The following is a 16,191-nucleotide window of genomic DNA, read 5'->3' as shown; positions in this document are numbered from 1 at the left end:
GTCCCAAACTTGCCCCTCCTTCCTACAGAGACAGAGGCCATGTAGCCAGCCCCAGGGACCCTACAGAAGCAGTCATCAGGCATCTCATGCAAATAACACACTTACGTGATACCTCTCCTATCACTGATGACAATTCAGCCACAGCCCTGAACCACAAGGTTGTATTTCTCACGGGCAGTCACCTCAGGCGAATTTTCTAATAGATCCATTTCCTATAGAGCCAATATCCACAGCATTTAAAAGGTTTGCATGGGTGAGGTAACCCTATTTAAGCTTTGTTCTTACAGTGAGGTAAGCTATAGCTCTTGAATAATAGTGATTTAATACTTATCTCCAAGAATGAGCTCTTTTTCAGAGACAGCAATCACAGTCATTAACAGATGTTCCCATTTCAGTAATTATGTCAAAGGGAGGCAACTTTGTTACATAATTGTTCAAAATCTTGCAGGAATAGAAGGTTGTTGCAATTGAAATTTAAATAAATTATTTACTACCTGAACTGAAAAATACAATCTTGGAGGGATCATATACGTAAGTCTTAATCTTGGTGTATTACTTAAAATGTATACCAGAGTAAACCTAATTAATGCACTGTACTTAGTGATGTTTAAAAGGGTGATCTTCAAATCTTTAATGCTTAAATAATGTTGCCATGGAACAATGCATACCTACCCCATCTGACAGAGAGGCCATTTAACATTTTTAAAATGAAAGGTATATGAAATACTATTTAATATTTTTTTTTATTAAAAAGTCAGAAGGAACCACTATTTATCAAGAAGGCCGCAGTTAACAATAATTTTATTAATTTTTGTTCCCAGGCAGTGATGAGATAGCTTACAAAGCAGCAACACTGATTTGAGCCTTTACAACCTCCTAGAGAACTCAAATGTAGTTTTGAGATAAAGTTGAACTGTTAGTTATATTAACAAACACTGTATGATTTCTCATCTTCCTATTCTGTCACAAGCAAGATGTGAGATACGTGAAACATTTCAGATTAAATATGCTGGGTATTTTATTGCCACTATCTCAAAAAAGGCTTTGCCTTTGAATTCCAAGAAGTGCTACTAAAAAAGCAGCATTTTTTTCACCTGAATAAATAGCTTCATTCAACATGATTTCTAAATCATCTGAGATAATGTGACTTTTTTCCTCCACCAAAATGCTTTAGAAATACTGCCAATAAATTACAACATGAATCAAGAAAAAAAATATGACAGCCAGCAACTGAGCTGACCAGGAATCAGAAAACAACATCCTCTTCTCCCATAGCACAGAAGAGCTGTTTGCTATCTCAGATTTAGCAAACAGTTGCCTAATTATTTACTGTCACAGCCAGAGACATGGTCAGCAGACAGAATTTGGAGACGCACAAATATCCGGGTTTTAACTGTTAAAGCAACAAGGTACTTGGTATCGTGCAGCCTTCAAGATCCGCAGCACACTTTGGGTGCAGGAACAGATGAAGAGTAACATTTCACTTTTCTACATTTAAGAAGGACTGCTTTTCTTTCCCTAAATCAAATGGCCTGAATGTCTTAATGATACGGCATCATATGATCCCACGCCCTCAAAGACAGGCAATGAATTTTGTACAGCTGACTCTGCTAGTTACAGTACTCAACAGCTGGGACATAGATAATTTGGCACCCTCATAATGTCCTAGATGAACACAGGAGTGTTCTGCAGACTGTAAAAAACAAAGCAAAACAAACCCAACAACAACAAAACAAACACCATGCATTGGAGCATGTCTTAAAAATATAAAGTCAATATGGTTTGCATTTGATTAAGAAAACTACTAATGGTGGTGTTTACAAAACTGAGAAATTCAGAGAAATGGCACTCCCTCTTCAAAGCCTATATTGTAACAATTCTTTTCTGATTAGATCAGCTCCCATAGCAAGTCATCAGAACAACAATCGCTGTAGTGAAGTCATACTACTGGGACTCGGATAGGAAATCATGACCGACTTGAAAATACATTTTAAAAAAATAATGTGTTTTCCAGGTTTCCAATATATCTTAATTAAAACAACTCTAAATTTTTACCTTTGCTCCCAATGTCTGAATAAAGTTTAGCTCGAGCAGAAAAATACAGCATACCGATACACAGAACACAACACTAAAAACTGACAAAAGAAACTGAATCCTTCCAAATAATTTCAGGATTTGGCTGTCACTGAAAACAGCATGTGAATGGACCCGAAGTTACTGTCACAATGATACACTACAATATTTCAAGAATGTGCTTTATTTCTAATAAATGAATTATTTTTAGTAGTTTATTTTAATCAAAATCCCTTTCCGCCCCCCAAGACTTAATATCTTTCAGTCCTTGTGCTGATAAAACTCTCACTGAAATAGGGGAAATTAGGCCTAATATCTTTACCAGGTTTTTAAGCAAGCAGACAAAACTGGTATTACAATGAACCTTATTAAGCCTCACTCTAGCAGCAAATCAATAGTAATCTAAAGCAGAATAGCATTACTTTGGATTAGAAGCAGAACATAAGAACAAGTCTCCTCAGCGTTTTCATTATTTACAAAGTAAACGTTCTACTTGCTTTAAAATTCTGCAAAAATTCATTCAGCTACATATAATGTAATTGATGACTTAAAAAAAAAAATAAGAGAATGGAATAAAGATGTGTTTTTGAATATGATCTATTACAAACCATAATTATTTCTCAGCCTATGCATTTTAGTACAGAAATAGTGCACATGCTCCACAGCTGCATTGACACAATGGGCAACAGACACAAAGGAGTCATTAGGCAATACTGTCAATAAGACATGAAATTGCAGGTGACACAGGTATAAAGTAGACTCAGAGCTGACAAGTTCTCACGTCAAAATAACTATTTGTAGGGGTTTTATTTTTCAAAATATTACCACTAACAACCCAGATCTAATGAAGTCAACTCTCAATATCTTCAAATCAAGCTGTCTTAAACTATGCCACTCCCATTCCCATCAGTGGAAACCATTTAACCAAAACCTTTAGAACTGACTGGAAACATACCGCTGAAAAATTGTAATCCTTCAATGTAAAAATTTCAGATACAAAAATCTAACTTATTTTTTATCCAAACATTACAAAAGGACTCAGCACTGCAAATGTCAGCATATGCTGTGACACGCTGTAAAAAGCTATTTCTGGGATGAATATTCAATCTGAACAGTTAACTCCATCCCTTTTGCACTTGAAATAAAATCAGACCTGTAACACTTCTGACAAGCATTTTCAGATTTAGTATTAGTGAACATACTGAAAAACAGAGTAATGAGCCATGTCTCCTAAACCATATCTTCCATTCCAATCAATTTATGAAAGAAATGTAAGATCAGTTTAGCTGTGTGCATCTTCTTTATGTATAATCACCTTTTTGCTATATTTTCCGTATTTGATGAAAAGGGAAAAAAGGTCAAAATAAACTAAGGCTTTAAAGACACACCAAAATGTAAATCGCCCTGTCCGCATTTCCCTCGAAAAAGATTTTTAAAGACAAGAAAGTACGTTTCATCCACTGAGAAGGAAGAGACGGTATTTTAATTTATCGCAGCAGCCGCGGACGTGCGCTCCCGTGGCAGGCACCACGCCGAGCCCCGGGCCCTGGCTGTGCACCCCGGCGGACCCGGGCGCACCTGCCCGCCCCAGCCCGCTCCGCCGGGGCAGCGCCGGAGCCTCCGCGTCCGCAGCCGCCACGCCCGGCGGGGCAAGGGCAGGCTGAGCGGTGCGGCGGCCCCGCTGCGGGGAGGGCTGCCCTACCTTTGTATCTCTCCAAGACATCTTCGTAGGCCTGTAGGTACTCCTGCTCTTCAGCGTAGAAGTACGCGCCCGGGGAGAGGTAGCCAGCCATGGCCACGGGCTAGCCCTGCCCGCTTCCCTGCGCGGCTCCGGGCAGCCAGAACCCTCCGGGCCGGCACAAGAAAAAACCCAGCGGCTAGAGGGAGGAGGGCGGGGGGGAGGGCGCTGCCAGCCCAGCCAAGGAAACGCCCTCGCCGGCCGCTCGGGTTTCGGTAGCCGCCCCTCGGAGCGCGGAGGGGGCGGCCCCAGCCCAGCGACAGCCACCGCCTCTCGCCGCAGCCCCCCGGCTCCAGCCCCATCGCCAAGGCACCGCCTGCGGGGCCGGCGAGATCTGCCTCCGCGGCTCAGGCCCTGAGCCACCTCCCGCCCGCCCCCCGTGTTTCTGTCCCGGCCGCCGCCGCGGCGGGGAGGCGACGCCCGCCGCACAGACGAAGCCGGCAGGGACACCGTCGTTCTGCAGCGCTGACGCTGAGGGGCCGCAGCACGGCGGACACTGACGGGAGATGGGGTGGGCAGAGTCCCCACGAGCAGCCTCGGGCGCTGCCAACTAGCCAGAGCGGGACGTTCTGCTACCCAGGGGCGCGGGGTCGTGCGGGGCAGGCGCGGCGGCAGGTGTCACCGCTGCTAACCGCCCGCGGCCCCGTCCCCACCGCGCCTGCGCCCCGCGGGCCGCCACCGCCTCCCGGCCCTGACTCCGGCGGCAGGCCCGCCCCAGAGCGGTCCCTCCTGCCCTGCCCACGGCACGGCCCGGCGGCTGGGCCCCCGCCCCACACACCCTGCCTCCGGGGGGCGGCGGCGGCGAGCCCCGCGGGTGGCCGGGCCGGCCGCGCACCCGGCCGCCCTGCGGCTGCATTCAGCGGCTGGCGAGAGCCCGGCTTCGCAGAGCTCTGCCACCGCGTCCTCCGGTGCCCCCAATAGCGCCGTTAAGATGCATTACCCTCAGAAACGGTATCCCAGGAGGAGACCCACGGAGGTGCACACAAAAGGGGGGGAAGAGGGGCAAGAAACAGCAGTGTCCCAGGGGAGCACCGAGGAATGCCGCATCTTACAAGGATCCATTTCTCGGCAGTTTCCAGCTTTCGCCGGGGAGGATGAGACCTCCGCCCTATTTTCGACATCATTTGTCGCTGGGCGGCGGACCAGCGCCCGTCCGCCCTCTGACACAGCGAACGGCTTCGTCCCGCTCCCTATCCCCCCCCAAATCGCGGCCCCAGCCCCGCACGGACAAAGACCAGCGCCTCAGCCCTGGCACCCGCAGAGCATCATCAGCCGCCTCCACCGCGGCCGCTCCCCGCCCTGCGGGCGGCCCTGCGCCGCTTCCACCCAGCGAGGCCGAGCGCTCCCGCGGCCTCCCGGCCAAACGCCGGCACCAGCTGAAATGGCTAATGCCGCCGCTGCAGCCCCCGCGCCGCTCATGCGTTTTCGCATGAAAGTTTAATGGGCGCACCTGCGTGTATTTCGCTTTGCTTTCCCACACGCGTCAAATTCACCCAGGCGGAAAACGCGGCTAAAGAGCTTAGTCACCACTCGGAGGGGCCGTGTTCAGAAAGCCAAGGGACGGAGGTCCCTCTGTCCCCCACCCGCTCCTTCCCCATCAGCCGTCGGCCGCGCCTTACCGGCGATGCGCAGCACGGCCCTCTCGGCGGGGTCCAGCACGGAGCCGCCCTGGATCTTTCGCTTGGACCGCTCGTGTTTGGGCAGGTTCCAGGGCAGCGTGTCCCCCGGCGCCGGCGACACTGTCCCCGACCTCTGGCTTAAGTCCTCTTCGTCGGAGAAATCGGCGGAGGACGACATGGAGCATCGGTAGGATGCGTTGCCGGAGCTCTGCACGGGAAGACAGACAGGGTGAGTGGATAACGGCTCGGGACGCGGGGCCTCCGGTAGCACCGGCAAGTACCCGCCCCAAGTGGCGTGGAAAAACATCTCATGGGAAAAGGAGGGGAGGGGGACGCCGCTCACCATTGCCGCGAATTTAAGGGGGAAAGAAGGGTGCGTGTGCGGAGCAACGAGGCTGAGCCCCCCCCCCAAAAAAAAAAAAAAAAAAAAAAGGCCGGTCTTTAGTGGGAATACATTGGGAGGGATGTGTGGGGAGAGCCGCGGCCTGCGGGTGGGCAACCGGCTCGCAAATGAGCCTCCCACTTCTCCAACAATAAGCCCAGCAGCAGCAACAACAACCAAAAAAAAAAAAAAAAAAAAAAGGAAAAACCCAAAACCCGGGCTACAAATCGATAGCGTTTGGCTCCCCCAGCAGGACGAGGGAAAGATTTGCCATCACCGAGCTGCTGCTGGAATCATTCGTGCAAATCGTCTCTGGGAAAGAAAAGACCCCCGCCCGCAGGCAGCCCACGGCGGGTCTCTGTGACCGTCGGGCCTCTCGGCCTGCCCCGGTCTCCCGGGAACAGCCCAGCGCGGCTGGCGGGCGGGCGGGGAGGGAGCAGGGAAATAAATACGATTTCTCAGAGCAGCCCCTTTGGGTGGCCGGGAACGACAGGCGGCTTTTGGTCACGCCAAGGCGGCTTCGGCAAACAAATGTGTGATCTCGGTTTATAGACGGTGTTCATGCTTCCCGGCTATCCGAAAAGAGAGCGCATCCAGAAATGTAAATAAGCACTGATGCACTGCAGGGATAGGGCTGCTGGCCTTGCTGGCTTCACTGTTCAGGGCAAAGTTCAAAACAGAGATGTCTGAATGACAACGCTTCAACGCAAAGTTGAGAATTTAGGATACAGCGTTATACACAGGTTGTCAGGACACAATGGGGGGCAAGGTGCTATTTCTCTTCCTCTGCATTTTGTGATTGGAGAGACTTGTGGTTTCTCCAGGGAACCTAACTAGCAAACGATGGTTTTGATCTGTGATTTGATGTGGGACCTACTGTGGCAGTCATTTAAAAGTAACCTGATGCTGATCCAGGCATGATGTTGATTTTTAGGGGTATGCTATTCTCAACTTGGAGAGATGTAGTATACTTTTTTATGTAGAGACAGACATCATTCAGCCCATCTAGATTCCAGATTTTTTTATACTAAAACAGCTATTAATTTAGGCTTGTCTTGTAGTCCTTTCTCTTTTTTTTTCTTTTTCTTTTTAATTCCTCCCTGAGGGACTTAAAATGAACCTTTACTTACAGGAGAAATTTGTGCTGTGACTGAGATCTGATAAAATTCATTGTTGCTGTCAGAACCATTTTACTGTCATTTCTCATGAGATGGACAAGTGGATCATTATTATTATATTTGGGGGTACTTTACCCATTTTAAAACTCAAAACCTGCATAATCCAGAGTAACAACATATTGTAGCCTTCGCTATGCATAAAACTGCCAATAACATACAGTTAAATAATCTGCTAAGTAAGAGGAGATCTCTTATTAGTGTTTGCTCCTCCTGACCTCTTTCACTTCTGTTCCAATCCTCTTTTCTCTTTCTACAGTACTTCATGGTGAAGTTTGGAGGTGAGAGAGGGAGGGAATGAATGCATAAAACCAGTTAACTGAATTCTTGTTCATGTATTGTGATGTGAAGAGAGCAAGAGGTTAAGTGCAGGAAAACAAACATGTCTGACACCGATCTGATTGTCTTCATAATTAGTTCTAGCGCCAACAATATTTTGCTGCCAGTTCATATAATAAGCTAAAACTATTTGCAGAATCTTGGAAAGCAGAGTGGTCACAGCCAGGTTTTCCTGGTGGGAGCTGAAGTCCACAGCTTGCAGCAGGGCGGGGAGGGCACTTTGCTGTACCAGGTGGGGCTAACAGGGCCCTGATGTGCTTAGTCCGGGATTAGGTTTCTCATGGCCTGTCCTTAGCTCCAGATTTTGCCAGAAAAGTGAAAGTGTTCCCTTTAATCCACCACTGAACATCCTGCTTCAGGCCTGTATCTACTATTGGCTGCTCAGCAACCCTCAGTATTTTTGGATCACACAGACCCACAGAGACAGATTTTGCACTTCAATTTCTTCACCTTCTTCATTTCTAGTTTAGAATATGAAAATTAGAAAGAGCCCAGATGTGGTGTTGTGAGGGTGCTATAGCAATATTTGGTTGTGTTTATGTAGCAGCCTGGAATATGCAAGGACAAAGGACAACAGCAGTACTTACTGAAGCTTTGAAGGTCTCTCAACTCTCAGATTTATCTTTGAAAGTACACTCCAATTTTTATCCAACAGGATTTCCTTTTCTTAAAAGAGGCCTTAATAGCCCCTTCTTATTTTTTATAATAACAACAACTTCTGTAGTTCTTCCTACCCAGAGAAGCCAAAAGCACTGTTGGGTGATCATTCCATATACACCACTGAATGTGTTCTCCATATTCTCTATTGAGATGTCAATTTTAAGAAAAAGGGGACTGTCCTGGCCAGTTGTGCTACACTACTGGAACATAAGCTATGTGAGGAGATCCCACTCCCATGGTTTTGAGAAATCAAACTGAATAGGCAATGGTAGAGCAATCTTTGGCATCTATGGGTATTACAACTAGCTATCCTCTTTTAAGTTGTCATTCTACCTTACTTAGTGCATGCATTAACAAAATGAATGAACAAAACCCACTTTAGCTTACTAACTCTTCAGGAATTATGGTATCTCATTTTCAGAACAAAGTAGAAAGCTCAGAAATGAATTTTTCATAATAGCAAAGTCTAGCAAACTGGCATCTGAGAAATGCCAACTTCTGACTTAAATACAGTCTACTTTTTTATTCAGCATGGAGATGCTTCTGAGTAATGTGTACACGGAGCTATTGAGCCCACAAGTGTTTTTAAGAATATCAACTTTGCTATTCCAAAGACGCTTATAATTAAATTTAACAACTGTTTTGCTTCAGTAAAATAATAGCTTTGATAGGAAGTCTGTAATTGTTATCTTCTTGCACAGTCACTGTTCACAACATGCTTACCACTGGATTCTTTGTTTCTAGCAAATATGTTTTCCAAACCATAGCTGTAAGTCTCAAATAAGCATTCCATTACTACAGCAACATATTGACTGGTTCAAAAAATACAAAATAATGCAGAACATCTGTACTATCCTGAAAAGGGTTCCTTGTCAGTTAGGACAGCATGTGAAAAAAAAAAAAAAATCAGTTATATTCTGTTAAAATCAAAATCTGTACGGTACTTTGGTTATTTTTCTATAGAGCACATTGCTGTAGGCAAGTGGAAAATATAACAGCCAATAATATGCAACTTTTTTTTGGTTACGTGCGAGATATGTCTTTTATATCCACTAAAATATTGATCAGACACATCCTTACTTAGCCTACTCGAGGATTTAGCGAGGGTCAAGGCATGACCCTGCTTAGCTTTAAGGCCCATAAGGTCACAGCCGAGATGTTATAGCTGCTTATTCTATGCCTCTGATTATGCATTCCTTCTGCTCATTAGCCTAAAGACTTATCTGTAGCCTCTATTGTTGATCAACAGGAACTGTTGAATTTGCATAGTGGTTATGCATACAACAGCTTGTGCATTGAAGCCTGTGGGTCATACATAAGCAAATCTAAGAGGAGTTTTGTCTGCATTCGGAGTACAGGATTAAACTGAACGCATGATTTCGCTTTCAGTACCACGGGGGGGTGCAAACTGCACACAGAGTCCTCACTGCTGTGTCTCGAGAGGCAAAGTGCTCAGGACAAGCGTTTAGGAGAGCAAAACTGTCTGCCAGTGTCTGGGGTTTTCTCTGTGATCAGGTGATTTGCAGCAGCCGCCTGAGAGTCAGACTTGCTGCTGTGCTATAAAAGTGAGCTTGTTTCCAGTAATGGGGATGATTTCAAAGAAGTATTTAGTGTATTTCTTGTAAGAGGGACTTGGCAAAGTACCAAGGCATCATCTCCCTTGAGGGGGGAAAGAAGGAGTGTTTGTCACAGGTGAGGCACTGCAGATCAGGTGGAAACTAGGTGGAAGATGGGGTAGCTGGAAAACAGTATAAGGCAAAACAGTATAAGGTAATGCACAACCCCATATATCAGATAAGCCGCCACTAAATAGGATCTGATGCCCTTAAGAACCCGCGTGGGTTTTGCACTGTCATTGCTCGAGGCGGACGCATTAGCAGAGGTCGGGTTTTACACTCAGCCAAGCAATCCAGCTGGCAAAAGCTACCGAGAGGCTGATACTGAATTATTGTCATATTGCAAAAATTCCCCAACTTTATGACATGTTGGAGATTGTGATGGCCAACTGAATTATAGTCAAATACCTTGTACTTTCACATCTTATCTTTGAGAAGACTTTCCACTGCAGTGAGTCCACAGTCGGCTTGGAAGCTGCTGGGAAGTACAGGTCAACATCGCTTGAAATGTTCAGTTTAGTTAAGAGTTGTTTATATTTTACTTATACTAAACTATCTCAGAATTCCTGGAATACATTTTATTTCATTATGTTCATTGTGGAAATGGATAAATACTAACAGAAACGGAGTGTTAGAATCATGGTTTTACTGAGTGTGTTTCAACAGAATTCCTCCTAATTTACAATATCAGTTGAATGTAACAGGCTATTTTTGTCCTTTAACATCCCAGATTGAATGCTATTAAAGTGGATCAACTTTTAAAGTAAAATAACTCAATAAAGGTAAGACAAAATCTAGGGCAACTGAATGTTCTCATTAGTAAATCTTTACCACTTTAACCTGATTAGATGATAATTCAATGCAGAATACAAAACATCCAATGTATGTAATCAGGCTACGCAAGTCCCCCAGGACTGCAAGTTGTCAGAAATGATCAAAACTCAAACCAGACACACAAATGAAAGTACAAACAAGGGCAATGTAAAACCAACTATGCTAAGCTTAAAAAAAAAAAAAAATAATAATAATAATCCACCAGTGGAGACAGTCATATTAAATGAATGTTTTTCTCTTGTTCTGTGCTAGTCATCTAAGACAATGTCCACACTTGAAAGTGGCTACATTACCAGAGCATACAAACCAAAGCTCTGACTCTAGGTTAAACCACCTTTGCCAACAGGTAGACTTTTAAAACATCAGGACAAGTAACCGCTTTGTAGAGAGAATTTACTTTTTTTTTCTTTCTAAAAATAGGAGAAGATGGAAATAAGCACTCAGGCTTTTTTTTTTTTTCCATATGCATTTTGAGCCTGTAATTGTATCTATATCAGGAAATTCTGATGCTTTCATAGTCTTTCAAAAGGAGATGGGATTGTTTCTGGATGCTGGTAGGTCAATCTCTACCATTCCTCCACTTTGCAAATAACCTTACAGAGGCAACTTTCATGAAAGAAATAAGTTATTTGAGGACATGAAATTCGAAATGGATAAACAGCTAGATCCATGTTTCTACTTGGACATTGCAACACAGTTTTGTAACATCAAATTATATTTACTGGATAACCATCTACTTACACATCTAAACCGATGTGATGCAAAACTGAGGTTTTGGTAGGAACTAAGCAGTCAGAAAAGCCTTGTGACCCAGGATGATGCAGCATCTCATTCTTCAAGGATATAAGACACCCCAAACCTTCTCCTGAAATTGGTCCTCAGTCATCCTTTCATAACAGCAGAGAGCACTAGTTTCTTTTGAACCATCAAATAACTGAAGCAGCTGTTTGCCTTTTCCTTATTGTCTTAAGAAGCTTGAAACGAGGGCTCAAGCCTTCATCTCCCAGCACCCAGCCAGGAGACTATTGTGGAAGCGCTACAGGTTTTAAAAAAAAAATAAATAAATAAAATAAAGAGTTCGAGATTCTTGGTGTCAAAACAGAGGAAGAGTGAGGGTAGCACTCCGCTCTCTCTGGGGAGAAGGAGTGCTGGGCTCTGATCCCTGCTCCAATGACTGCCTATACATTCTGCTTTAAGTATTATAGCAATTAGGTAAAGTATTCAAGTAGTCCCTGGATGAGACATACAATGGAGGCAACAGAAACGAGAGTATAGTTCGTGTACCAATTCTGCAGAGATAGACCAATAAATACTTGAGATTTGGTGTAAAGCAATACCATCTTCTAGTAGCTAAAAAAATTAATCAGTGAATATTATGCTACAACAAGTAGCATTCACTGTTTCATTCACTTCATTTATTGGTGATCTCTTTCACGAGCAGAAAGTTGAGAGATGCTCCACATTTGTAAATGCTTGTTAACCATGAGATGAGCCAAGAGATCAGATACTGCCAAGATAATCTCCACAGATCTCAGCAACTTCCAGCAAGGAAGACAGTAATCATAAGAGAAAAATAGTGTTTAAAGTATGTTGCTATGCAAGGAAACCCTGCTTTTGTTTTTAAATGAATACATTGGAAAACAAGGCATACTTCACTCAGTGTGACCAAGACCTGTATATAAGTGGAGCCAAATAACATTAAGCTTAAACTCACCATATTGTGCCAAAACATCGGAAAATCTGCTTAGTAAAAGTATGCTAACAAAAATGTGAATTCTTTTTGAATGTCACTTGCAAATTAATATCACCACCAACATGACAGCCCTGATATGTTACATATTTAATCCATTTCTTCATTCGTCACCTATTTCCTCCATTTAGTTTTTCAATACAAATTGCAAGGATTCAATCTTGAAATCATTTAACCAAAATTATAGAAGCCAACAGAAAGGTACTGAAGATTTTACAGGTAGGAAGATAATATTTTGAGCTCTGAGTATCTGCAAAGCTACATCATGGGGAATAGGTCTTTTAGTTGAGTTTTATGCTAAAACCGTCAGCAAGATAGAGGTGCTACTTCCATTATAATTATCACGATCTTGTTTCAAAATTAATGCTTCATAGATACTAATATCTAAAATGTCAGGATTTCATAGTCTCAAAATCATGAATTATTTCTGTAAAAGAAATGCATATACCTTAGATGACTGCTGTATATAACTGTTGCAAAAAAACCCTTCCCATTACCTAAAAATAAATTTTGTATTAATTTTTAATTTCAGCTGTCTTGCATCCATTCAGATGCCCCCTAGTCTGCCAGACACAGAAGAGAATAACATGATAGAACAGCTAAGGTTTGAGGAAGGCACAGTTTTATCTGCCTGCTACGCCTACAAGGCCAACCATGTAACAGAGGAGGAGTCTGGAATAAGAAATGATGTAGCTTCAAATACTTTCCTCAGCCTTCTAAACTTCTTATTGTAGATTGTATTATATTATATGTTTTAATAGCAAAGCAAATTACTCCTAGCATAAAAGGTTTATCAGAGTATGGAAACACTCTGGACAGCAAAGAGCAAATTTAAGTTCTAAGTAGCTTTGAATCTTTGATGGGCACAGATTGTTTTCAAGAAAAAAAAAATAAGAGGAGCAGTTAGAAGAATTTTTTAAATGACATAATGAAAATCTAAAACAGTGGTATTGATATTCTGCTTTTAGCAACAACTGTTAACATTCCTGACTGATAAGTTTCCCTCATTATAGAATTAAGCAATCGGGTTTTTTTAAACTGTTTCAATCCCATGTTTTAAAACATTTCAATACTTGATCCAGCAATCAATCAACATGTAACTATTTGAAAATAAACATTCTTTTAATTACACAACAATAGCAATACTGTTAATAATTATCAAACTGTTTTCTTTTATAAAATGTATGGTAAGTTGCCTTATGTTTGGTTGAAAATACTCCCTGCTCAAGGTTGAATTGTCTTGAAAATTTTTAGTCAAAGGCTGACTGATAAGCCTGAGAGCAAGGTGATGAAAATACCCAGTAGTTATCTGTCAGCAATAAAATATATCCCAGTGATCTTTTCTGGGGACAGATACTTCAAATATGAGTATCCTTTAGGCTAGACATAAGCCTTTTGCCATTTTTGTAAAAAATCTGTCTACATTTGTCAGAGTGGTAAGTTTTTGAGATTATATAAATATCATCTGCTATCCCTGGCATCAGGGAGTGTAAAGTAAAGCTTTTAAAGTTTGGAGTTGATTTCACTGCTCCGATGAGAAAGCTGCTTTAGAACCTTCTGTTCTCTTGATTACAAGTAATCTTCCTCTAGTTGCCACCTGAAACTGATTCCCAGTCTTTTGGGTTTGTGGTAACAGTGTTCATTTCCTTAAATATATTTTTTTGCTTCCCTGATGCATTCATAGCCCGCACTGTACCTCCTCTCAGCCTTTTTTGTTTTTCCTGAGGAAGTCAGCTTCTTTTAATCTCTCCTCAACTGCTAGTGATCCTTCTTTGCAAAGTTAAATAGTTTTAACTATTCCTAGGGCCCCAGTGACTACCAATGTGATTTTACCAGATTTTTTTTTTTTAACAAGGCTATATTTGAATTTATCAACTAAAATATCTTCAATGTATCAACTAAAATATCTTCAGATTGGCACCCACTAAACAAAGCCCCTCAAGACTTTCAGTGTCTTACAGCTGCCGGAATGATGCCCCACCATCACAGACTGACCAAGCAAATTCCACCCTCGTAGCTCTTACCTTAGCTCTCAGGACACCTACTATCCCTGCCGAGGAGCTGAGCATGATCCGTCCAGCTTGGAGATATGGAGGCAAAACTAATCTTTCCATCTAATAGTTACCTGCTGTGGTTGTGGGCTGATGGCAGTGCAGGCAAGAGGCACGGAGAACAGGGGAGGGCAGGCACCAGACCCAACAGGCAGGAGCCCATTTCTTTTATGCTCTCCGTGACTCACTCGGCCGTGCTTAACCAGCAAGAGGAAGAAGCCGAACAATCTGAACGTAGAGAGGACAAACGCAGGAACTGGCGCACTGGAGGAAAGGGCTGGAGAAATATGCTGGGACTGACAGCCTGAGGGACAAATAAAGAGACCGGCAGAGTCTGGGAGCTGCAGCTGAAAAGCATTCAAGGGAGCAGCAGACTCTGTGGATAAAGACTAGAGGAGACATGGACCTGTAAGATAACAGCTGAGACTAATAATAATCAGCACTGGGGAGAGCTAAGGATCTGATATGCTAGCATGAAACTGGTATTGCCTCAGCAAAAGGCTTTGAACAAGGCACTCTGAACTAAGAGGGTAGGAACTGTAAGGAGGTGGTCTTTGAGAAGAAAGACAAGCACCAAGAAAGGTGCGCATGGAGTATGCAACCAGAGGCCACGGGGAGTCACAGAAATCAAAGCAACTGGTTGACCAAGTGCCTCAGAGCAAGGAGGTGACAAGGTGAGCCTGGGCAGGGCTGTGCCATGGAGCAGTGCTCCAAGGGCTGCCAGAGTGTGCAAAGAAGGGCTGAGCTCAGCAGGAGTGAGGACTGGGCAGCGAGGAAGGAACCAGTGGTGGCTCAGGAGCTGGAAGAGATGGGGCAGAAGGAGCCATGTTCGGGAAAATGAGCACACAAAAGCACATCCCCCTAAGAAGCCTGGTAGGAGAAGGAAATTTCACCCCAACTCCAGCCATTAGCAAGCATTTGAGAGTTCCTGATACTCATTGATATGGAGAAATATAAATATCGTCAATCTCTCCCTCAAAACCAACAGCAGAATCTTCTGTGTTGTGGTTCAAGTGTCAAAACCTGCTGATGAGCCACGCAGGGCTGCTTTGGTTTTAAGTTTACTTTTTTAACAAAAGTAGGAAATCTAACACAAAGTTTTTGTTAAAATACTTTTCTTAAGACAGTGAAGTCAAGCACTAAAATGTTAGCAAATCCCAGATTCAGGATTCACCATGCAACCTTAGTTCAGCCTGTTCCTTTGTACATTATGATGCAGTTGTGATGTGATCGTGTAGTATTACCTCCCCAGTGTCTTGCTCTTATTTAGTGCAAATGACGGGTGACATTCACTCCATAAACAGTTGTTCAATATTTTGTGTGTCATCCTCTGATCAATGGGCAGCCCCAGAACTTGGTTTGTTTCATGCTATTCAACTGCTGGTGTGAAGAAGATATTATTATTTCATAGACCGTTTTGTGGTGCAGTAGTATCTGACTGCTTCACAAATACTACTGATCTTTCCCATTACACAGGATGCAACTAAAACCAGGAGTTCTATTTTGATAGCTAGGACAAAGTGAGATGCCAGGGATCTGATTTTTTAGAGTTATTAGAATTATGTTTCAGTAACAATCTAGACTACAGCACACATGGAGTCCAGTAGTGACTGGCAGCTAGAGAACTTTTATAAACCCAACTACATGCTTTGAGTCAGGCAGTTAGAAAATGGAAAATAAAATGTATTTTAAGGCAGTTGTGCAGCACGTTCACAATGACCTTGTGCCCACCCCTCACTCTCCAAGGCAGCACTCATTGCTTTTTAAAGGAATAAAAGATTCTCTCCCTGCAATCTCCTGTTCTATTCATTTACACACTTTACTACTTCTGCAGCAGAACTCCTACACATAAGAGTCATCCTAAGAGCACTTCCATCCTACGATGAATACGGAGCACATCCTGTGAGAAAACCATACACCATCCTACAACTAAAGTCTATATGACAATGCAGAT

The 16,191-nt window shown here is 43.4% G+C and overlaps 1 protein-coding gene across 18 annotated transcripts in view; it reads right to left on the bottom strand.

Moving 5' to 3' along the window:
* The window catches only part of DST (dystonin), a 306,806-nt gene that overhangs the window by 267,003 nt on the left and 23,612 nt on the right, over positions 1–16,191 (bottom strand). For 10 of the 18 annotated variants that reach the window (XR_014183507.1, XM_082047199.1, XM_082047216.1 and 7 more), the window contains exon 4: positions 5,431–5,638. Coding sequence is in view for 17 of the 18 variants with exons in the window: in XM_082047199.1 (XP_081903325.1) it covers positions 5,431–5,638 (208 nt within the window). In the remaining variant the exon portion in view is untranslated. Of the gene's footprint in view, positions 1–3,775; positions 3,900–5,430; positions 5,784–16,191 lie in introns of those variants that run through there. The other 8 variants (XM_082047219.1, XM_082047200.1, XM_082047207.1 and 5 more) reach the window with 2 other exon arrangements.

The sequence above is a fragment of the Streptopelia decaocto genome (assembly GCF_964273445.1).
Source record: "Streptopelia decaocto genome assembly, chromosome: 3".
NCBI lineage: Eukaryota > Metazoa > Chordata > Aves > Columbiformes > Columbidae > Streptopelia > Streptopelia decaocto.
Note: the sequence above shows the minus strand (reverse complement) of the source record. Positions and strands in the feature narration are given on the sequence as shown.